At 42.4% G+C, this 23,327-nt stretch overlaps 2 protein-coding genes across 3 annotated transcripts; one reads left to right on the top strand and one right to left on the bottom strand.

Annotated features, from left to right (window-relative positions):
* Positions 1–1,535: 1,535 nt before the first annotated feature.
* Positions 1,536–5,294, bottom strand: nup35 (nucleoporin 35). 2 transcript variants are annotated; one of them, XM_068573014.1, is made up of 9 exons: positions 4,997–5,294; positions 3,975–4,142; positions 3,756–3,883; positions 3,589–3,640; positions 3,008–3,116; positions 2,840–2,909; positions 2,147–2,275; positions 1,905–2,036; positions 1,536–1,813 (listed from the first exon to the last, which is right to left on the bottom strand). In XM_068573014.1, the coding sequence occupies exons 1-9, from the start codon at positions 5,007–5,009 to the stop codon at positions 1,736–1,738; spliced, it is 879 nt and encodes a 292-aa protein (XP_068429115.1). In that variant the 5' UTR covers positions 5,010–5,294; the 3' UTR covers positions 1,536–1,735. The 2 variants fall into 2 exon arrangements, with proteins under 2 accessions (XP_068429115.1, XP_068429116.1); XM_068573015.1 differs by having other exon boundaries at positions 3,987–4,142.
* A 2,745-nt stretch (positions 5,295–8,039) lies between these two features.
* Positions 8,040–17,592, top strand: dnajc10 (DnaJ (Hsp40) homolog, subfamily C, member 10). The gene is made up of 24 exons (XM_068573011.1): positions 8,040–8,299; positions 8,484–8,649; positions 8,764–8,814; positions 9,312–9,394; positions 9,653–9,784; positions 10,456–10,549; positions 10,654–10,731; positions 10,927–10,970; positions 11,447–11,512; positions 11,619–11,684; positions 11,770–11,859; positions 12,287–12,397; positions 12,479–12,593; positions 12,704–12,831; positions 13,685–13,801; positions 13,894–13,995; positions 14,166–14,226; positions 14,684–14,778; positions 15,237–15,370; positions 15,538–15,591; positions 15,694–15,841; positions 16,000–16,122; positions 17,134–17,241; positions 17,374–17,592. The coding sequence occupies exons 1-24, from the start codon at positions 8,081–8,083 to the stop codon at positions 17,383–17,385; spliced, it is 2,397 nt and encodes a 798-aa protein (XP_068429112.1). The 5' UTR covers positions 8,040–8,080; the 3' UTR covers positions 17,386–17,592.
* Positions 17,593–23,327: the final 5,735 nt, after the last annotated feature.

The following is a 23,327-nucleotide window of genomic DNA, read 5'->3' as shown; positions in this document are numbered from 1 at the left end:
AAGCCTGACCCGTCTCTTCCACACACAACCCCCCTTGTCACATTCTTTCCTCGAGCAGTGGGCCCTCTGTTCTACAGTGTCGTCTGTGAGGCCTGTTCTCGTCATTTATCATCTGACTTCATGCCCTACCAGTAGCGTGGGGGCTGAGTGGACCATATGTTGCTGGCATAAGGTACACAAGAGGTAGTAATTGGCTACTCGGGGAGAGGTCAACTGGTGAGAGTTTTCTGACATGACACACGATGAGTGAGAATGATGCCCACTGGCGGTCTTCCTTCAGTCTAAAGCGTCACTCATCGGGTAAGAATCTGTCCACCAATCGACGACTGAGATGGATGCAAGACTGAAAAAGGCCCCCTCCCTCTAGATTTTCTTCCCCAAAATCAGAGTCATTGTTCACACTACTTGTTTGCGCCTCCTTGGCAGGTTAGGCAGGAACATCTGTGTTTCTGTGTCAACTTGACTTGCCATTTTAATTAGTCATTCCTTAGCATCATTTCCCAGCAGACAGACCAAGCACTAAGGTGCGCCAGTCTACTCCAAGAATGTTGCTCAACTAGATAAAGGTAGGTGTGAGCATCATTATGTACGGTCTGCCATTTCTTAAAAAACTTTGAAGCTATTCTCTTTTTTGGCGGGGAACACCTGAACTCTCTGAGTTTCGACAACCACAATATCCCCAACACAAATTATTATGAATTATTATTAATTTACTTTTTAGTCTGTACTTCACACGATAGACTTCTTAAGGTGTGTGGCAGGATCTGTGGCCCCATCTGCTGGACATAACCCAAGTTCACATCGACACCAGGGTGCATTTACACAACATTTAGTTGATGCTTTTATCCAAAGCGACTTACATTTTTGCTCTACCATAGACACAGCAACGGGGAGCAATTCAGAGTTGAGTGTCTTGCTCAAGGACGCAAAGACAACGACTAGCAAAGGTTTAAACCACCGATGCTCTGATTAAAAGACGGGCATGCTAACCACTGTGAGCCAGTCGCACAATTTAGCCACTCAATGTTGTGCATTTCATCACATATAAATGTTTTTTTTTGTGGCAAGCATCTACTGGATTTCCATATTTTATGCATCACGTATAATTTACCCCAGATTTTCTAAACACCCATGTCCGCAGCATAAATAAAATACTAAAATATACAATGTTTTGAACAAGGTATACTTGATTCTAAAAGATCATTTGAATCTTAGAAGTTAATATGTCCACCTTCAATTTCTGGTATACAAAATTGTACATTTTACGTTTGGATGCATGTTTCGTTGCCACTGTTGGCAACCAAAGGCCATTAATTAGTTGCCACTGGCAAAGCGGCAACTGTTACTCTCGAGCCCAGGACACAGTCGTACACAATTATAATTAGACAACAGTATTCTTTCCAGCATTATGTCATCAGTTTGTGTTTGTCCCTTTCCTTTTTCAACAGGAGGATGCGACTGCACTTTGTCGATCGAACAGTGCGACCTTGTGGCTGTTGAATGAAACTTCAGTTTCACTTCAGACAGAGAAAAACTTTATTGGAGACAAAACATTAAAAAAATACTGATTATAAAAGAAGAGAAAGACAAAAAGATTCTCAACCTCAGCAGACACACACTCTCACACTCTCTCTCTCTCTCACACACACACAGTGTAGTGAATCAGTTCATCCATCACTCTATTGACTCCCCTCTCCTTCAAGGCTGCAGGTATCCCATGATGCATTGTGCAATGTCACCAGCCAAACATGTACTCCATCGCTTTGGAAACAAAACTGTCGTCCTTCCTTGGTGTCTGTCTGTCTGTTACCACCTGAAGACAGAAAACACAGTTATATTTCAACGGTCAAACAAATGCACAGTTGAGATTTTTCACGTCAGTGGATCCGGGGTTCAGAGGTCACCTGGTAGTCGCTGCAGGAGCTCCTGTAGCCGGCGCTGAGGGGTCTGATTGTGGAGCGAGGAGTAGAGGGGAGGACGGAGGAGAAGGAGGAGGCGAGGGGAGAGGAGACGGCCATGCTGCTGTCCATCATACTCTGAAAAAGAAGAGAGAAAAGGATTCAAACCGGGCTCGGTGTCACCTGATGTCGAGGACCAATCAGACGGCAGAGAACCAAACACAACAGTACCAACATCAGGTACTGACCTTGTCTATGCAGGGTTTGACTCCCACCATGATGGCGTCACCAAACACTTTCCCATCTTTAGACAGAGCCTTCCGGGCCTGAAGTCTGGACTGATACTGAAGGTGCATCCAGTTACCAGGAGACGCCATCTGTCAATAAATCATCAATACATCCTTCAATTCAAACCAATATAGCTCTGAATAACCTAAAATCTATGTTTCCAATCGTTTGGATCTATTGGGTCTATACAATTTAGTTATCAGGATGCTGAACACTCTGACATGCTCACAAACTGCAGTGATTCTTCACATGTCTCCAGCACCCATAATGAGATTATGCATCTAAATTTAATTAGGGTCATATGTCCGCACCACACATTTTGGAGCTCTTTATGGCCGAGTGGTCTCCAACACCACTTCTTCAGTTTTTTTAAAGTTGTTATTTTTGTGTCACTGCGTCCAAAAAAAACATTAGCTAGCCAACGATGAAAACACATATTTAAATGGAACCTGTCATTGAAATCGTTATTTTTGTGAGTCCTGCACTGGGATATAAAAACAAGTATTGGCAGTATATCCACAGCCCACCACCACCTGCTAAACGCTTTAAACCTCTACCAGTAGTGGTTTATTACTTACTTTATACGTTTGTAGTTAATGTAATGTAATGTGTGTGTGTGTGTGTGTGTGTGTGTGTGTGTGTGTGTGTCTCACCGTGTGTTTGAGGATGTTTCCATACTGTGCAAACTGCAGCAGGATGTAGGAGGCTGAGGCTGGAGGAAAGCTAACAAACACAAATATACACACAGATTTTATTTATTTGTATGTACAGTGTATTAATCAGTACAGCTGTGTTAGTAGCATATTTAGCAGTATAATTACCCAAACACAGTGATCCATGTCTGGTCCAGCTGATCCTCAGATGAAAGAGACTCTCCCTGACTGTAAAAAGGATCCACCTGAGCTGGAGACATGCACAGCTGCTGCACACCTTAAAACAGAGGGAGGGAGAGAGACAAACAGACAGAAAAGTAAATATAGGCAGGGTGAAGAGATATGATTTCTGAGTTTTTTTGTTTTCTTTCAAGAGAGAATCGCAAATAAAGAAATTTCCTGCTCTTTTAAAATGCCAGAGAGTTATTGCATCTGGAAATAGGTATCACCTCTTAGTGCAATGCCAAAACATAGTTCCAGAGACTCACTAGCAGGTATCTCCCCAAAGGGGTGGAGAAAAATGAAATTGTATTAATTTACATGAAATATGTATGTAATATGTATGCTGAATTTAGCATTCAGCTTTATCATTTCTATGGAGAAGATCCTCACTATTACCAATAATGAGCTTACATTTTAAATGTATGTTATATATATACACACACCAGCTGTAAGCTTGACTTGTTGTCTACTAATATCAGCGGTAGAATATCTGGTACCAGTAGTAGTACTATAGTATCCGTGTGTACCTGGAGTCGATGCCCCCCGTGCAGACAGAGGAGACTGCATAACTGGAAAAGCCTGAAGAGGAACATAAAAAAAGGTGTTCAGACTCTTCTTGCCTTAATCACATTTGATCCTCATGACTGTTCAATTCTGAATAAATACTATTTTCAGAAAGTGTCTTTGAATTAACCTGTCTGAGAGTGTTAAGGGGCGTCGTCGCATTAATCATGTCGTGATGGATACTGCGAACAGGTGGCGCTCCACTTTTATCTTTAGGGGTGTGGACAACGGGCTGCGGTGCAGAGCCTCCACCTCCTCCTGAAGTGCAGGACAGAAAACAGACAGTAATAAATCAACAGAATAACCAAGGACCAGCTAATGTGCAGATGACGGGCGTCTTCCTGCTGACCTCGGGGCGTACCTGAGCTCTCAAAAATGGGCATGGCCAGACTGAAGGGACGTGGCTGGGGGCTAGCTGGAGCCGGCAGGTCGCCCATCAGGAAGCCGGGGAGAAACTGAGCTCCAGGGGTCGACTTCGGAGAGGTGGGAGAGCCCAGGGTCATCGGTTCGGTTCCCACTGAGAGACGGGGACAGGTAGGTATAATAACAGTGTGAATTTGGATTCACATTGTACAGATCAGAGCAAAGACATGCATCACTTCCAGCTAAAAATCTTTTGAGGAAAAGAAAACATTGGCAACATGGGGAAATGGAAATTTGCTGATAAGACTATGTTTCAGTTAAGATGGAAAAAGAGTCTTTGAGGATGTTGCTAAATGACATTCAGGGGCCAGAAACCACTTCAATCCTATTTGATGATGTCAGTCTGCTTAAAATGATGTATTGTCAAATGCACAATAACTACAGAGAAGCAGTTGTTTGCAATAAATACATTTGCTCTCATGCTCCCTTTGAAAACGCTCATGAAATTAATAAAAAGGGAGAATCTAAGACATTAAATAGTGTAGAAGTTAAAATATTACACATATTAACTAAATAATGCTATTTGTAGTGAATAGGGTGCAGAAATTGCTAAATGATCAACCTATGATGTAAACAGAAATGTATGATATATGTAATACATGTATTTAGAGATGTAAACTGGTTGTAGAATAGTCGAAGTCCATAAAAGGTGAAGTGACGATATAAGAGAAGGAAACAACTGTCTGGAATCTCAGCACAATGACAGTAAAATACAGTCAAAACTCTGCTTTAATTAGTTTGCTATCAGTCTTTGTGAACATGATAAAAACTTAAATCCATTGATTGACATTTAATAATGTTTTTTTACCTCTTAAAAAAAACAGGAAAGTCAATGAGCTGACGCTGAGCCAACATGTCAGAGCAGACAGAGCATTTATAAACATATAGCAGAACATTATGACAAGCCGATAACAGCAGAACATGGACTTAACAGGAGAGTTTCTTTACCTTGTAGCTCCATCTCTGCTTCGTTTTCTTTCTGGCCGCGATTTTCAAAAAGTAGGAAGTGACGCCAGGCAAAAGAAATGGCCGGCTAGCTTACCCGGCTAGCGAAGCTAACTGATTCCTCACTCTCACTGCTGTGGTAAAGTCTACTTTAATAAATCTGTATTAAAAAAAAAATCACAACCAATTAGTTAAAGTTGAGGTTTAAAATCAGGTACTCAGTCCGCTGCAGTTTATTTCTGTAGCTCAGAGCTTGTGGTGGAGGTATGACAGATAATCACAGTACTGCAGCTAACTTGGGTATCTTGTGGCGCATTTAGACAGCGTCCACGTGAAGATGCGTTCACGGGAGATAAAATTACAATATAAAAAAAAATTCAAGTAAACAGAAACATCAAACACACAACATGATCCATGGTGTAATGTAACTACATATGAATAATAAAATGATGGTTTGTTGAAAAGTAAACATTTTAAAATAACAAGTATATATTTTGAATGAGTTATTGGAATGTTTTCTATATTACATGCGGCCCTGAATGCACCAAATATGTGTCATCGGAATGCGGCCTGTGGCGCCCGAGTTTAATCAATTGCCGGAGGCAACAAAAAACATCCCGCAAAAAGGAAACTGCTCTGTTGTCAAAATAAAAGCGTAACGCAAACTTGGAACGCAACGAAGTACATTTACTACTTGTGCTGGCTTCTTCATCATCAAAAAGTTGAACACATCACTGTTCTCTGAGTTCATGAACACTTCTCATGAAAAACACAAGATGATCTAATTATAATTGTATAATGTAGTACAGTAGATAGATAGATAGATAAATAGACAGACGGACGGATAGATAGATAGATAGATAGATAGATAGATAGATAGATAGATAGATAGATACTTTATTAAGCCAACAATTCACAATATATACAAAATATAACAGAATAATATATCAATTGAAAAGAAATTGTGTTATGGATGGGCGATTGATTTGGCCGTAGGTGATTTATTATAAAGTCTTATTAAAAAGCCGGAATATCAATGTATGATGCATTAGTTAGTTAAAATTAACATAACATCAAAAGTATTCAAATGAAACATACACATTAATGCAGCGGTAATACTGACAGGAAACAATTTACTGATGACAAGTGTTTTTTTTTCTTCATGTATATGCTTTTAAGTACATTTTACTGATAATACTTATATTTACGTAAGGCATGTTTGAATGCAATACTTTCATTTGCAGTGAAGTAATTTCACGGTGCGACGGATCCGAATACTTCTTACTGTCATATTGTCTGCGCTCTTGCTTGGAGGCCTTTCTTTTATTGTGAAATGACTCAAACGGAAGTGACGTTGTTGTTGCTGCGTGTAGCTTGATGCCGGTTTGAACCGGACGCTGGTGCGGATCTTCAGCCGCTGAAAGGCTTTTAAAAGTTGAGCAACGCAGCTGCTGTTTGAATCAGACCGACACGACAGATTAATATCGTCTGTAGCTTCGCCAACACGCTGCGGGCAGCTTAAAGCTGATAAACGTTGACTAGCTAGCAAGTTAAAATAGTTGCTGCTGACGCGCAGCTAGCTAACCTAGCTTAGTGGAGCTCATCATAGATGTTCTTCTGGCTCAAGAAAGACACAAAATCTGAGTTATTTAAGATTTGAACCTGTGGACGTCTCTCTTCTCAACTGTACCTGTTGTGTAAGACTCTTTTTTAAAATATATATTCATTTAGAACATTACATGTAGTTATTGATATGTTATCTGTAGTATTATATGTGTTTTATTGCTGGTTATTCACAGCATATGAAAGTAAATGTATTACTTTTTCTCAGAATGCTCTGGTATGCCTCTTTTTATTGGTTTGCAGTTTCTAAGTGCTGAAATCTGTATTGATTTTTCTGTGTTCGTATTTAAGGTGTTTTCCACAAGTCAAAGATGAACTGTTTCTCATTCAGTGTTTTACCTGTTTAACCACTAACAAAAAGAAAAATATTTTTTTTTTTGTTATTGGAGACAACTCTACTAACATTACATGTTAAGTTTTTACTCAGATGATCAGGAAACTCCTTTATTACAAAAGGTGTCTCGAAGGATCATTGCAGAATTTTCTCAGCTCTTTCTTGATTATGATATTTGCAGAACGCGTGTCCTTGTTCATCGTGGCTCTGAAGTGATCTCTGACCTCTGCAGCCCTTGATCTTTACAAAATAAATGCATTTGTAAGTTCAGCTAAAGCTAATCCGAGGCTTCAGCTGTCTGAGTCCTTTTTAGTACAACATTTGCTCCCTGTGTCCCTCCACCGATGCTCATAGGTTGGACATTTTGTTCAAAGTATTTTGACTTCTGGAAGATACTGTTCTGCATTATCTAACTCAAACTTCTGCATATTAACTTCAACTTGAACCTTAGAATGTTTTTACGCAGAACACAGGCTGTAGATCTCCCACACATTACTTTAAGAGGAGTCACGCTTAAAAGCGGTCTCCTCACAGACAGTATGGACAGGAGGAATGATAAAAACAGCCAAACCAAATGCAAAATTAATACAATGCAAGGACACCAAGACAGGTATAAACATTGCAGTTTAAAAGGCACTTGTGCTTTAAAAACCATAGACATTTGTTCCAATATATCCAAAAAACAAGAGAAATAAATCCCAGAAGATAATAACTAAGTTAGATAAGTGTCTGGGTTTGATGAGCAGGAGCCACTTTATTCTACCGTAAGAAATAAGATCACACAAATTCAGATAGTAAACTGTCACCAATGCGCAGCAGACACTTCCTCAGCCACGCCCATGCTCCAAGCCAATCCACCTGAGCACGTTCAGAAACACGCGGAGCAATTAATACAGTTATAACGAGGTTGTAACACATCATGCTGCTTTAACAATGACTCTATTTGCCATGGTTATTTGTTTGCATGTGATGCAAATAAAATTGCATGTCCGGTTTATGTTCATGGCTGCACGGTTGTTCTTCATCACAAAGCATCAAACCTGGTAGCATTTGAGTCAGGAATAATATTCCTGTGTGTTCCAGCTGCTCGGCCTCTGCTGGTGACTGTGGTTGCGCTGGGAGAACTGGTGATGGGGCACAGGCTCGTCCTCGGGGTTCAACGGCCTCGTCCAGTCCAGGTTACGGTGGCTCCGCTGCTGCTGCTGCTCCTCGTCGTCCTGTCGGCGGGCGTTTGGGCGGAGAGCCAAGACTACTACAATCTGCTGAAAGTCAATAGGGAGGCCACGACCAGAGAGATACGACAGGCTTTCAAGAAGCTGGCGCTCACCATGCACCCCGACAAAAACCCTGTGAGTTATCCCGAGAAGCCTCAACCTAAAGTTATATACAGCACCTGCGTGCTGTATGAACCCTGTTCACCCTAAACCGTGAACACCCCCAATGAAACCTTTGACTACCCCAAAAAACCCTGATAGAAGTCCAGTCGGCGTGCGCTAGATAACCCTGAACCCTAACACGAGTGTCGCGTTTCAGGGCGACGCCACAGCCCATGAGAAGTTCCTGCAGGTGAATCGAGCCTACGAGGTTCTGAAGGACGCGGACCTCCGGAAGAAATACGATAAATATGGAGAAAAGGGATTGGACGAGCAGCAGCAGGGAGGACGCTACGAGAGCTGGAACTTCTACCGATATGACTTCGGTGAGTCTTTGTAACCATGTAACACCTGTCGTGTGTAATATTGTCTTTGAGGAGCCATGACCTCATCTTGCTGTGAATAAGTCTGCATTCCTAAACGTTTGTCTTTCTGTCCAGGTATCTACGATGATGATTTGGAGATCATCACATTGGACAGCGGAGATTTCGGTAAGAGTTTTTCATTTTAATTATGTTTCGCCAGAGTGGATCTGAAGATCTGACTCTGCTATTTAGTTCCACTAACAATGGGTGTGCATGGCTGATGTCGGGGTAAAGCTCCCGGCCACCATCACAGACTTCTGGGGTCTGATTCTTGGAAGCGGCGTCTGTGGCCGCACATTCGGCTGGGTTCCTGTTCAGGGGTCGGGGAGTCCAAAAAGGGCCTTTTATGATGATGCTGTTGTTGTCTGTCTACAGTGTTAGCACTCTCTAATAGTTGGGTGACGAACAAAAGGCAGATTTTAAATAAAAATCACCTTCGAAGCAGCAAAGTTCGACGAATCCTGACTGTTGGTGCCAACCATTTCCCATATCTCAACTCATTATGTCTCTTGTTGTCTCTCTTTCCTTGGTGGCTGTGGGAATTCACTAGAACATGGGTGTTGGGTGGGAAATAGCAGACTTAAACAGGTGATGATTGTTGTGTGTGTGTGTGTGTGTTTCAGAGGCAGCAGTAAACTCTGGAGAAATCTGGTTCATTAACTTCTATTTCCCACGATGCTCTCACTGTCACCAGCTGGCTCCAACGGTAATATAACACTAAAATGTGTCATAAACACTTGAAACATAAACTAAACACACTGAATAAGCAGATTGTTTGCGGCTCACCGGGTCCTTTTATGGTTCTTGAATTCCATTGTAAGCTCATTTTTTTTCTTTAATTTGTCCTTTTTAAAGTCTGTTTTTCTGTTTTAATTTTGTTTTCTTTTAAATTAAAAAAAATAAAATATCTGCATAGTCCTGTGTCGTAAATTGCGTCTCTCTAACGAACGCGTTTGCCTCTCAGTGGAGGGACTTCGCCAAAGAGATGGATGGAGTCATCAGGATCGGAGCGGTGAACTGTGGAGACAACAACCACCTCTGCCGGAGTAAAGGCATCAACAGCTACCCGAGTCTGTTCATATTCAGAGCAGGACAGGTGTGTTCATCGATTGTTTCCTTGTTAATCATACGTGAGTGTGAGGGAAGTGTGTCATGCTTCATTAGATAAAATGGAAGTGAACAGTACCTCCTGAGTCAGCTCCGTGTTTTACATGAATAAACTTCTCAGGAATAACCTGCAGGCTCATCCAACGACAGCTCACCAGTGAGCTTTTGGTTAAATTTAAAGTCAGTTTTGCGCAATAATGCCAGCTGTTATATTGTACTCATGCCAAAGGTTAATCCAATTAAAGTATAATGTCGTTAGTTAGCTCAGTGGATCTTCTTGTTTTTCCCCCAGCTCATCTAAACTGATTTTATTTTGATGCATCTGGGACAATATTATGCCGACTTTGACTGTTTTTATTGAAATAACGAGATCTAGAACACAATCTTTTCTCACACGTGTTACTCATATTGTGCAAATGAAAAGATAAAATACACAACAACAAAAAACAACGCTGACCTGCTATATTCACAATGAAGCCACGAACGAGCGAGATTTCCTCTCATTTTGAGATTTGACTGATGTGTTTTCTTGATGAGCGTCGCCTGCTTCTCTCTACTTGTTCATCATGTACTTGACTTGACTTTTGATAAATAAAACTCGCCTTCGCTGAATTCTATTCGCTCTCTATTCTCATTCCCATTTTGTTTGTCTTCCCGCAGAGACCCGAGAAGTATAACGAGGAGCGGTCTAAAGACAGCCTGGTCCGCTTCTCCATGAAGTTCATCACAACAACCGTCACGCAGCTCTGGCAAGGTGAGCTGTTCTTCATCATTTACAATTCATGTCTTTTATAACCGATCATATTTGTCTTTGTGTGGTCTGACCGCGTGGGTGTGGTTGCATTTTTCTTTTGTCAGGAAACATGTACAGCGAGATAGAGAGCGCGTACGCGTCCGGGATCGGCTGGCTGATCACTTTCTGCTGTGACACCGGAGGTAACGCACACGTGGATATCAGGCTCTTTAAAATAAAAAAACAAACTTTTTTTGAATGCTATGTCTGATTTTCACTTGAAACATTCAGTCACATGTCTCTCTCTGCACGCACACCATGCATATATACATTGGTGTGTGTGTGATGTGAGTATATAGCTGACCTATCGTGTAGTAATTATGTCCTCTCCCCCTAAGATTGCCTGGAGCCCAGAACGAGGCAGAAGGTGGCCGGGATGTTGGTGAGAACTCAGCAGTGATATTGTAATATAGTTATATAAGCTCTCTGCTAATGTGGAAAGAAATTAATACACTTTTGACGAAAAAAACAAACTTGTATATTGGAAAAAGAGCTGAGTCGCTATTTCTCGCAGCAGAGGCAACATGTTCAGTGAGTCAGGCTTTCGGGGGTTTCAGTGGGTTTTTCTCAGCCTAACGAGCAAGCCAGTTGAAAATGTAGTGATATTGGAGTCATGTGGACTGTGCACGACTCACACAGTGTTATCAGTAAATTAAGGAATATTTGAGAACCCCTTTTTTTTGTGCATGTTTTTAAAAAAAAATAATGTATGAATCTCAATTATGGAACAGGCTCAACATCACTATCTAATTCTGTGGGTAAAATGTGCTTGTAGAAGAAATGCCTTTACCGCATATTCACTGTGATTAAGTCTAATGATTTAATTATGATATAAATATCTAATTCGTGTGTGTGTAGGATGGTCTGGTGAAGGTGGGGTGGATGGACTGCACCTCACAGGAACAGCTCTGTGACAGTTTCCAGGTATGTTTCAGCCCAACTGCAATACTACTGATAATACTACTGTCAAATACTTAAGTGGACAATTGCAGTACTTGTAGTAGTGTCTAATCCTTCTGCTGTATTTCAGGTGACTAGCGGAGTGACGGCGTTGTTCCCACCTGGAAGTTCTCTGGATGTACCGGGCAGCATACTGGTAAGACACAGACACCAGTGCTGTGCGGTCTGTGATCATTCTTGTGTAGGACTGCAGCACTGACTCCTCTGTGTCTGTGTTCCAGTGGCTGAATACTCTGGACAGTAGGGAGATTTACAATGAGGTCATCAACCACCTGCCTGATCTGGAACAACTGACCGGTGACAACTTCCAGGTACTCACACTCACAAATACCCTCCAACTTTATGTGCTCACACTCACAAAAACCCTCCAACTTTATGTACTCACACTCACAAATACCCTCCAACTTTATGTACTCACACTCACAAAAACCCTCCAACTTTTACGTACTCGTACTCATAAATACCCTCCAACTTTTTTACACTCGTACCCTCCAACCTTTAGGTACTCGCACTCACAAATACCTTAGAAGTTTTAGGTATTCACACGCACAAATTCCCTCCAACTTTTACGTACTCATACTCATAAATACTGTACAACTTTTCTCGGCACTCGCACGCACAAACACTTTACGACTTCCAGCGACATCCACTCACAAATACCCTTCAGCTTTCAGTGACACGTCGACACTCTAAAATACAAAACACAATGTTCATCCTGTTGTAACTTCTCATCCCCAGAGGAAACTCGCCCATCATCGCTGGTTGGTGAGTTTTGTGTTTGGAGACGGAAGCCCCGCCTCCAACGAGTACAAGAAGCTGCAGACCTTCCTCCAAAATGACCACATACAGGTACAACGCTGTCTGTCTGTCTCTCTATCAGGATGTCTTTCTCTCGGCCTCTTATGTCTGACTGACTGTCTGTCTCTCCAGGTCGGTAGAGTCGACTGTAAAGCCGACTCAAAGTTGTGTCAGTCCCTCTACATCCATAAACCCTGTGTGGCGGTCTTCAAAGGACTGGGAATCCACGACTTTGAGATCCACCACGGTCGGTACCACAGAATTTCAATTCCCCAAAGGGACGTCTTCAAATGTCTCGTTCTCCTCGTCTCTTCCGCCTGTCTGTCTGCGTCACCTGTGTGTCTGTCCCGTCTGCAGGTAAAGATGTGCTGTACAACATTGTGGGTTTTGCGAGGGACAGCGTTCGTGCTCATGTGACGACTCTGAGGCCGGACAACTTCCCTTCAGACAGGAAGGAGCCGTGGCTCGTCGACTTCTTTGCTCCGGTTTGTAACAAAATACTTTAATTGTACGATTCATTAATTTCACCTCCTCGGGTTTTCCTCTTCATTTCTTCAAACTCAGTTCTGTTAATGTAGTGTTTGACAAACTAAGCCTGTTTAATATTGTGTGTTACTGATTCGTGGCCCATCTTAGCAAACACGGACTGTATCTTCCGCCCCAAAAAAAGTAGTGGACCAGATACATAATGCTAGATGTAAAAGTACACACAGTTCACGGTTTGGGAGGTGCCTCGCTTTTTGGGTCACGGTTCATTGCAATAGGGAAAACTAAAAAAATGTCCAAAAATAACAATTAAAAAAAAACATTAATAGCATTTAGGAGTTCCTTACTAGCCATTATTCCTATTTGACAGTGAATACATTCAAATACTAGCATATAGTCTGATAATTCCTGCAGTTTGATGCTTGTTATTTGCGTCTTGCGATGCCTGTAAAGGGCAGGAACAACGGAGGACGATGGTCTTCATCTGCAGGGAAGCACAAAATGAAGTGATAAATATTACAGGTGGAAATGCCACGTCATTACCGACGGGCTTCTTTTAACCTTCAGGTAGTTTTATACTTCACGCTTTGTTGCTCGATTACCCAGAAAGCCTGTTTACCTTCAGGGCTGGTGACGGCGCTCCACCTGCAACACAAACAGTGAGCGATAAGGAGAGAAAGTCACCACCTCGTCATCAGAGCTGCTCGCTCTACATGCCCGCACTCTTCAGGGAGAGATGAGAGAGAGTCAGTCAAGAGTTATTGTCCTCAGGCTGGAACAGAAACATTCCTAAAAAACATTGTGATTGTGACTTGGATATGAAAGAAATGAAAGTTTGGTTCACGTTGGCAGTGGTGTCCTCCGTGTCGAGCTCTGCTGCCTGAACTGAGAAAAGCTTCGATCCAGTTGGCCGGACAGATGAAGTTCGGCACTCTGGACTGCACCATCCACCACAACCTCTGCTCTACGGTGAGCATGTGCACATCTGGACCGCACAGAAACGTGTGCACGCCGCAGACGGGTTGATAATCTGTTTGTCTCTCTCTCTCTCCGTTTGTCAGTATAAAATTCAGGCTTATCCCACCACAGTGATCTTCAACGGCTCCTCTGTCCACGAATATGAAGGACAACACTCAGCTGACGGCATCCTGGAGTTCATTCAGGTGCTACTACGTAACAGGGACATGCTAGTATGACGTAATAAACGCTAGTCCTTGTGCTTTCGCTAGCTCGGATGGAGCCTTACTGCTGCCGCCTTCTGAAAAAATGGGTTTGAATACAAAGCATCAACAAGAGCGTCTTCGGCTGACAGAGATTCTCTCCGTGTTTGCAGGATCTGGTCAGTCCGTCGGTGATGATCCTGGATCCTTCCAGCTTCAACGAGAAAGTTAAAGGTAAACTAGTTCTTCGAGCAACAGGTAGTCCTGCTGCTAACCGCCAGACCAAGAACCGGTTGCGCTGAACTCTTCAGGTCTTTTATTGGGTTCATCCACCAGGTGCAAAACCACAAGTCTCAAACTTAAAAACTTGTTTTTCTGTGAAACCACTTCAGGCTGTTTCGCTCTGTTGGCGCATCAGCAGCAAACAATGCAGTCTGTAAGCTGCAGGAACTTCACTCTTACATGACACTTGAAACTCCAGTTATGGCCACGTTCCAATATGTAATATTATAGCTGCGAGCAAGTGAGGATGATTAGAATTTAAACTATTGAGTCTTGACTGGTCGGACTGAATATACCAGGTTCCTAGTCCCTGTTCTAACTTCTACTGTTGTTGCTACTTTATTTATTTATATATACATGCATATATCTCTCTCTATATCATTTTATTCTCCTGATGTGTTGCTTGCAGGTCGAGCTGAGGGGCAGATCTGGGCGGTGGATTTCTACGCTCCATGGTGTGGCCCCTGTCAGGCTCTGATTCCAGAGTGGAGACGCATGGCCAGGGTAACACACACACACACACACACACACACACACACACACTGACACACACACACACACACACACACCCATCAGTATATGCACACCACACATCACAGAGTGCAAAAATCACACATGCAGAGAAGTTAAGAAATACTGAGGCTAGTGCTGCGCCAAATAATTATAAATAATTGGACAACTGCAAGTCCTCGTTTTTCATATTTAAAAATACAGGTTATCCCTCACAGCTGTGTTTTGTCACTGGCAGATGCTTAAACTAAATAAAGCACAGACATCCAGTTTAAGAATCCGTTGCAGCGCAGATCTGTCTCCGCTGTTTTTTCATAATTTTCACAACACAACTTTTGTCTCTTCATTAAAACTCCACGTTCTGGATGTGTGAGGATGAAGTGTCACGTGTCTAACCTTTGTGTGTGTGTGTGTGTGTGTGTGTCTCTCTCTGTCTGCGTCTCACCCTCCAGCTGCTGTCGGGTCAGATCCTGGTCGGTTCGGTCGACTGTCAGCAGTTCTCGTCGTTCTGTCAGGGCCACAGTGTGAGAGGGTACCCCGAAATCCGGCTGTATCTCGGCAACACCCGGCAGCCGGACCGCTACACGTACGCAACGCACTTTAAATGTCCTCATTGTGTTCACATGTACCGTGTTCAGCACGTCGGGAAATTTGGTTAATTTGGATATCAGTTTCATCCTTTTCAGTGAACCCGTTAAACCTGTTGTGACAGATTGAAGATGTTTATTGCTTATTGATCTTGTGTCTCTTCAGGAGTTATAATGGCTGGAACAGAGACTCTCATTCACTGAGATCATGGGCACTCAGGTGAGGCTTCCTCTCTCTCTATGTTCTGTCTTCACGTGTCACAAAGAATCAATACTGGTGTTGATGCAGACTCCTATAATTGTGTTGTTGTCTTGTGTGCAGCGCCTTACCCAAAGCCTCGGTGGACCTGACCCCAGAGTCCTTCAGGTCTCTGGTTCTGTCGGGTCAGGATCACTGGGTCCTGGACTTTTACGCCCCTTGGTGTGGACCCTGTCAACACTTCGCCCCCGAGTTTGAGGTCCTGGCTCGGGTGAGATGGCGTTTTGCTTTTTTCTCTCGATAATCCTTTTTTATTTTTGTTCACCTCCTGCTCTGCGGTTCCCGTCAGGCAGGGGCAGGAACCGCACACTGACATGTTGCTGAAAGAGAGGATTTTTTAATGAGGGACGTTCTCCGTGTGATTGACAGGTGCTTAAAGGGAAAGTTCGAGCGGGGAAGGTGGACTGTCAGGCTCATCATCAGACCTGTCAATCAGCTGGAATCACCGCCTACCCAACCGTCAGATTCTACCCGTACCAGGGAACAAGGAGGGTGAGGACACACTCACACACACACACACACACACACACACACACACACACACACACACACACACACACACGCAAAGCAGCAGCATTTTCATAGACATATATATGAGAGTTCTTCTGACGCCAAGCAAACCTGAAAGAACAGCCGCACGTTCTGCTCTGTTCGTCCGGCCCGATCAGCACTGAACACGTGAAACTCTCCACAGACACGAGGAAGAAGAGAGATCGCTCACGCGTCCAAAATCAACGATGGCGATAGCTAAAGAGCCGCCTCGCTTCTTGCTCGCCTCTGTTGAGAGTTGCAGATACGAACACTGGGAAATCCCACCAGTAGAAGAAGGAAGTGTTCAGTGTGCTTTAGTTTTAAACAAGATAATGAAAGGAAATGCTACGGCCTTCTTTCTCTTTATGTATTTGTTCATGTTTTACAAAGGGTTTAACCTGAGTCAGGCCATACAAAAATGAATATAATATCACAATCATACTACCTAACGGCACAAAAGTACCTCAGTCAGAGTTCGTAGCCTCTAGAGAAACTTAAAATGGAATTATTTCCAGGCTTTGGAAAAGACATTAAAATCTGAAAGGTTTTGTAAAAGTGGTGTAAATGTATTTATATTCATGTGTTCATGACGTTCATTTACGCTGAGTTTGACATAATTCATATGCTTTTAAAAGAAAGAGGCTCAGAATATAAGCAGCATACATACAGGCGTCTATATAAATGTTTATTCTTTTAATCAAACTATTGTCTCTCATTCATTTGTGTCATTTAAGGTTTACTGTATGCTTTGAATCCTCATTGTTAGTTTAAATACTACATTTTATCACTTTTTACTGTTTACACACAGATTTTTCAAAATGTTTGGTTATAAAAATTTAGTTTAAAGTCATAGAAATGCATTCGTCAAAATGTGTATGAATCCTGTTCATTCTTAAAATGAAATATTCTTCATTTTAATTTATTTTTACTACATTTGAAAGCCTCAACTTGTGTGTGTTTGTGTGTTGACAGTATGAACACAGCGGAGAACCCATCAACAGCCGCGACTCCAACGTGATAGCTGACATCATCACACAGCGACTACAACAGCTGTCGCCGCGATTACACAACAAACCAAAGGTGAACCGCCTGACAACCGTTTTAATGTTTTAAAGAACACAAATCGGACGGAGAACCGGAGTCTGACGGCCGTCTCTCTCTCTCTCTCTTTTCTCTCTCTCTCCCTCTCTCTCTTTTATCTCTCTCTCGCAGACCGAGCTCTGATGATCTGAGCGGGTGCTGCGGGGAGAGACCAGCGGTCTGGTCGGTTCGTGGAAGGACGGCGTTGGATGTGATTGGGTCCGGCACAAAGATCAATCAGTCGACACTCCTGGAGGAGTCCAACACAGAGGGGGGCGGAGTCAGAGTCGAACGGACCGCACGCCGGCTGCTACCTGCTGTGTTGAATGTAATGAACACTTCTGCCTTGTTTTTTTTTTGTTTTTATTTTGTCTCCATTGTTTGTATTTACTCTATGAAGTAAGACTGTGAGACACTGGATACTGGACATGTTACTGACACACACACACACACACACACACACACACACACACACACACACACACACACGTGTACACACGCGCACACAGAGCCCGATGTTGACATATAGTGTTGTATTTTATTCATGTAAAAACTGTTTGACCTTCAAAATAAAACGGTGTGTTTCTGTTAAAAGATTTCAACTGTTTTACAACCTTACGGAAGTTGTCATTCTGCTTCTATACTTTATTTTATACATTCATATATATATATATATATATATATATATATATATATGTATATATATATATATATAATTGTAAAAGAAATGCATGAAATTCTTTGTTGATTCTGCATTTTGTCACTTTTAGCACATTAATTATATTAAAAATACAAGTGAAGGAAGGTGGGGAGAGAGTGTGTAACCATACGTGTGTGTGTGTGTGTGTGTATAATATTTTAAGAGGGGCTAGAATATTGTACACAATATTATTAGATGTGTACTATCAACCTTACATCAATACAAATACACTTTTTAAATGTCTCAGTTATTGGCCAAACTGCTATTGTGCCTCTCCTCAGGGCAATTAATTAAATAATTTAATGTTTTCAGAAAAAATGCCCATTATTCACTAATTGCCACTTGACAACTGACACAATATGCTATTTTACAACCTTAATCAGGAACAGACAAAAGAAAAGTATTTGATGATGCCACCTTGAGCTGTGGGAAAATGTGGATCTTTTCTTCATATTCTGGCGTTATATTGACCAAGAAAGAAAGGAATATAGCTTAGAAATTCAACTAATGCTCAACATCAAGGCAGCACTGTTGTATTAGTCTGTAAACTTTGGTTTTAGTTAGCTAATGAACGGAATAATTAACTTCAATTTAACAAAGCTATTCCTGCTTTGGCCAGCAGGTGTCACTGTTCACTCACTGTTCTGCAGAAAACAGGCTCAACCCAAAGTTTTTTGTTTTTTTCCGCTCAAATGTGTTTAGAAAGAGTTTACATTATAATTTCTATTGCGCTGAGGAAGCCTTGTAGTCCGATGGATCGACAACCTGACCGTGATGCATGCTGGGAACCTCTGTGGCCCTAAACACGGTAAGTGTGCATGCTGAACACGATGGATCAATACAGGTTTGGAGGAGGGCTGTCTGATTATTCTGTAAAGTATTAATGTGAAGTTCATCGAAACAAAAGCCCGAAATGACGTCGGTTGATGGCACACCTTCACTAGATAATAGTAGAATAATGCAGCTTTCCAATGGTTTGTGACGGTTGTGTGTCTGCAGTTGAACCAGCAGACGACACTGTTGCTCCTCTACTCTGTTGTTCCTCTGGGAAAAGGTTCAACTGGAAACACAAAGTACATGGACACCGATTACCTTAATGCAGGTTGGTACAGACGTGAGAACACCTCTTGTTCTGGTATGAAAGTAAATCAACGCATCAAGGTGAATCCTCTGGTGGTATTCCTGTAAACACAGCTCACATAGACTGCTGCTTCTCAAAGGGTTAAATGGGTTAAATGGAGTTCAAACCAGCAGCATGGTGACCAGAAAACCTTTGCTACTGGTTTTCCAAACTGAATTTCTGATACCCCAAATGTGTGTGTGTGCAAATTTAGCACAGCAACAAAGTCCAGGACTGAACTGTTCTGTTATTTGTGTTACAATAAGCTACGTTTGTGCTCAGCAATGGACCCGACGAGAGGACGTTTGACCGCGTTTTGAGCGTTTCTCTGTTTTTACGGGGACACTAGAATTGTCGTTGTATACGAGAGAAACGACTCTCAGCTGTTCGTGTCTCGCCTCTGTTTTTGATTTGATGTTTTTGTTGTTATGGTGACTTCAGTCCGTCTTGGTGACTCAGGTAATTCGCTCAATACGGTCGAGAAACGATGACTCCACCCTCCTGATCTTGTGACCTCATTAACGCAGATTTCAGACAGGAAAATCTGAAAAACAACAACACGAAGCGCTAAAAGAGGTGACTGCCTGTTTGGTTTTGTATAAAAACATATTGCATTCACATCTGTGCTCGGCCATAAGACGCAGTGGCAGAACGTTGCACACGCTGCAGGTATTTGATCATAAACCAACGTGTTGGAGAAGTTAAAATGGTGACGATGCAAGATGAAAAGTCAGATAATCTCTAAAGTTGCAACAAAACCTCCCGAGGGGAACGTTATAAACTACATTTCATCACAATCCACACATCGGTGGCGCACTATCTAAACAAAATTATCTAGAAAACGTCAGTTTTATTCCACCCTTATTCAGCTTGGAGGGATCAATGTGTGCTCGATTACGCAGTTTCATATTTCAGGAGTTTAAAAAAAACAGTTTCCGTGTAAAATCAGACAAATGTAGTGGAGTAAAAAGTAGAAAAGTCCCACAAACTGGTAAAATCCCACTACTTAAAAATGTTCTCTCGTTCTGTAATTATCCAAATGACCGAAAGGTACTTTCCACTTCTGAGTATAATTAGACCGGGAGGACATTTCTGTATATCTCTCCCTCTCACCCTCCTTCTCACCCTCTGTGTGTGTTGCGGGCAGCTGGAGGTCAGCATTGACGTAGCACCGCTCCATAAACCACTGGAACCACTTACTGTGTGTGCGCTCTATTGTTTCATGATGTGAAATGGAGCAGCAAGTTGGACAAACACTGGCTGAGGTATTGTGGGAACCAACCTGGTTTTACTGTGAGTGTGTGTGTGTGTGTGTGTGTGTGTGTGTGTGTGTGCATTTCGGGTGATGATGTCAGGTTTGTCAGATGTGTGTTGGATCGCAAACGTTTTGGTTTGTGCGTGTTTGAGTTGGACAGCAGCACTTCCTAAGACGCCGTACTCGGATTAACAGATGTGAAGTTTACCACTTTGCATTTGATGCTCCTATTTCTCTGGATACTGTCAGCGAAACCCGAAACTCCTCACAGATAAAAATACAAACACGTATTAGATCAAACGGGACTAAAACACTTGGTAATACTGGGTTGAACCTGGACTAAAGACTTGGTAATACTGGGTTGAACCTGGGCTAAAGACTTGGTGATACTGGGTTGAACCTGAACTAAAGACTTGGTAATACTGGGTTGAACCTGGACTAAAGACTTGGTAATACTGGGTTGAACCTGGACTAAAGACTTGGTAATACTGGGTTGAACCTGGGCTAAACACTCGGTAATACTGGCTGAACTAGGACTAAAACACCAAAAGGACATAAAACCAAAAAACAGCTGAAACTACAGAGAACATTGAACCAAAAAAATATTAAAACACCAGTGAAAACAGGCCCAAAGCAGCATCTACTGAAACAAAGCAGGTCTAAAACTTCACCATTATATTGGACCAAGTGGGCTAAAACAGAGACTATTAGCCCATACCAAGGGAAAAGTACAAGACGTTTTGGAACAAACGAGGGCAAAAACATAACCGAATATTGGATCAAAACTGGCATAAAACATAATATTAGAAGAGCAAACCAGAGCTAAACCATAACAGAACATTTGACCAAACCAAGGCTAAAACAAGCAGCATGTCCCCGACCAAACCACAGCTTACTGGAGCGGGTACTTGGGTCCGAACATCACTAAATATTGAACCAAGCCTGGACTGAAATACCTGTGGACATGTGACCAAACTGTGGCTGTGGACATGTGACCAAACTGTGGCTGTGGACATGTGACCAAACTGTGGCTGTGGACATGTGACCAAACTGTGGCTGTGGACATGTGACCAAACTGTGGCTGTGGACATGTGACCAAACTGTGGCTGTGGACATGTGACCAAACGGGCGAACGGGCCACAGGATACTGAGCGAAAGCAAACACTCAACCAGAAAGTTAACTCATAGCTTATGCTCGGTCAATGTGTTCGCCTGAGGAACGGTTTTCAGTTTGTTTTCGTGGACTTTTCGCCCTCTAGTGTTGAAACATCGCTCCATGCCGCTTCAGCTGCTTTCAACGAGGTCAGTCGGTATGAAACTATTCTGTGTGTGTGACTGTTTGTCCGTGTCAGCGCTTGGAGAACATGAATAGAGCCACTCACGCCGGAGGAACAGACCACACTTCATGGCAACGCCAGGTGTGTTTTCAGCCAAGGCAGTCAGCTGAAGTCAACATGGAGGAGAGAAGAGGAGGAGAGGAGGAGAGGAGGAGAAGAGTGGAGGAGGATAAGAAGGTGTAATAGCAGTAAATCCATGAAAACATTTTCTCTTCCCTCTCATGGAAACTGCAGCTGAGAAAACACCGCTGGAAATTAGTAGGCAGGAACTACTGGAAGCACGCCTACACACACACACACACACACACACACACACACACACTGAACATACCGACACACACATACTGGCTGTGTTTAATGTTGCTGCTCTGTTTTGTTAAACAAACTTTACTCCCATCAGGAAGAAACACTGAAGGTCTGAAGGGTCAACTCCTCTCCTCTTCTGGTTTGATGCTCGCTCTGTATTATGAAGGTCTATTTCAGCCCAATTTTTGACTTTTTTTTGACTTTTTAAATAATTTATCTTGATAAATGTAGCGTTTAAAGGAATACGTACGAAAACTCGCTCTGAAACGCATCATTTACGCTCCAGACGAAGTCCCGCCCCTTTTTATGGACCATCATGGGACTCTGAGGAAAAATATGTCTGTATTTTAAATATAATTGTGCACATCAAGAAAGTTGGATTTACAAAAACATTCTGCAACCAAGACCGGAAAAAAATACACATTTTTTAATTTGTTTAATCCTGTACAAACCCACAGAGCCACGTCCTGAGTGGAAGGTACTTTAAAGTGCTAAAGCGCTACAAAGAAAGTCGAAGGCCCACAACTTCTGGTCGCCCGCCATGAGGCCTAATTTGGGAAGGAATATGTATGGTAGTGTTGAGAGGTACATCATTATTAGATTGCGTGATGTTTGTCTATTTGAAAGCTAATGTTGCTCATCGAGAAAGCTACAAAAACACACCGTTTGACCAGCGATGATGTGAAAGACAACACGAGGCCAGCAGCAGACGCAGTGTAGCCTCACTTGTTTGTGCTACCGCCAGTTTGGAAACCTTTTTCCCTCCTTGAGTTCGACAGAAAGTGGAAGTTACGAATCACTGAGCTGGTTCAGACGGTTGTGTTCAGGTCAATGACGCGTATTCTGTCCACTGTTTACTCACGTCTCAACACCGCCGTTCGCAACAACCGTTTGCAAGAAGAATGAACGCACGTTCATGGTTGTTTATGTGGCATTCGCAGTCGATCAGGCAGCAACGTACTGTGTTTCACAGCCGACCCGACAGCAGTGGTTTCAGCCACCGGTCCTCTGCTGAAAGCTACGCATTCGTTTACTGACAATGTGATTCAGGCTCAGTTCTTTTTCAAGATTTGGTGTTTAAGACGAGTTTGGTCGTGTAGAGAACTCTTCTTCCAAAGCTGTCTTGTTTTTTTTGACAAATGCTGCATGCTTTTTATGGCTTTTCATGGCTCATGTGAAAGGAAGATGAAACACAGTTAGAAAACCTCCTAAAAAGACACAAACGCCAACAGACAATGTCGCTTAAATTCATTTTTATTGGTTCAAACAGCTGCGAAGAGTCCAGAGTTCAACATATCGGAGTATAGATCACTGATAAAAGAAGTGTAGTGTTAAGAGTGTTAATGTGTTTACATGGAGAGAGTTGCT

This window comes from Clinocottus analis, unplaced genomic scaffold (genome assembly GCF_023055335.1).
Source record: "Clinocottus analis isolate CAN_PGR_092001 unplaced genomic scaffold, fCliAna1.0.p SCAF_12, whole genome shotgun sequence".
In the NCBI taxonomy this organism is placed as follows: Eukaryota; Metazoa; Chordata; class Actinopteri; order Perciformes; family Cottidae; genus Clinocottus; species Clinocottus analis.
Note: the sequence above shows the minus strand (reverse complement) of the source record. Positions and strands in the feature narration are given on the sequence as shown.

What these genes read in the sequence shown, in the direction of transcription:
- nup35 (XM_068573014.1), bottom strand. An exon ending in GAGCTCAGGTACGCCCCGAG is followed by an intron (nt 3,884 to 3,974) that starts GTCAGCAGGAAG and finishes CCTGCACTTCAG; the next exon opens with GAGGAGGTGGAGGCTCTGCA. An exon ending in CCCTTAACACTCTCAGACAG is followed by an intron (nt 3,641 to 3,755) that starts GTTAATTCAAAG and finishes GTTCCTCTTCAG; the next exon opens with GCTTTTCCAGTTATGCAGTC.
- dnajc10 (XM_068573011.1), top strand. Translation starts at nt 8,081, where the DNA reads ATGGGGCACAGGCTCGTCCTCGGGGTTCAACGGCCTCGTCCAGTCCAG. An exon ending in GTCACCAGCTGGCTCCAACG is followed by an intron (nt 9,395 to 9,652) that starts GTAATATAACAC and finishes TTTGCCTCTCAG; the next exon opens with TGGAGGGACTTCGCCAAAGA. An exon ending in TCGTCGACTTCTTTGCTCCG is followed by an intron (nt 12,832 to 13,684) that starts GTTTGTAACAAA and finishes TCACGTTGGCAG; the next exon opens with TGGTGTCCTCCGTGTCGAGC.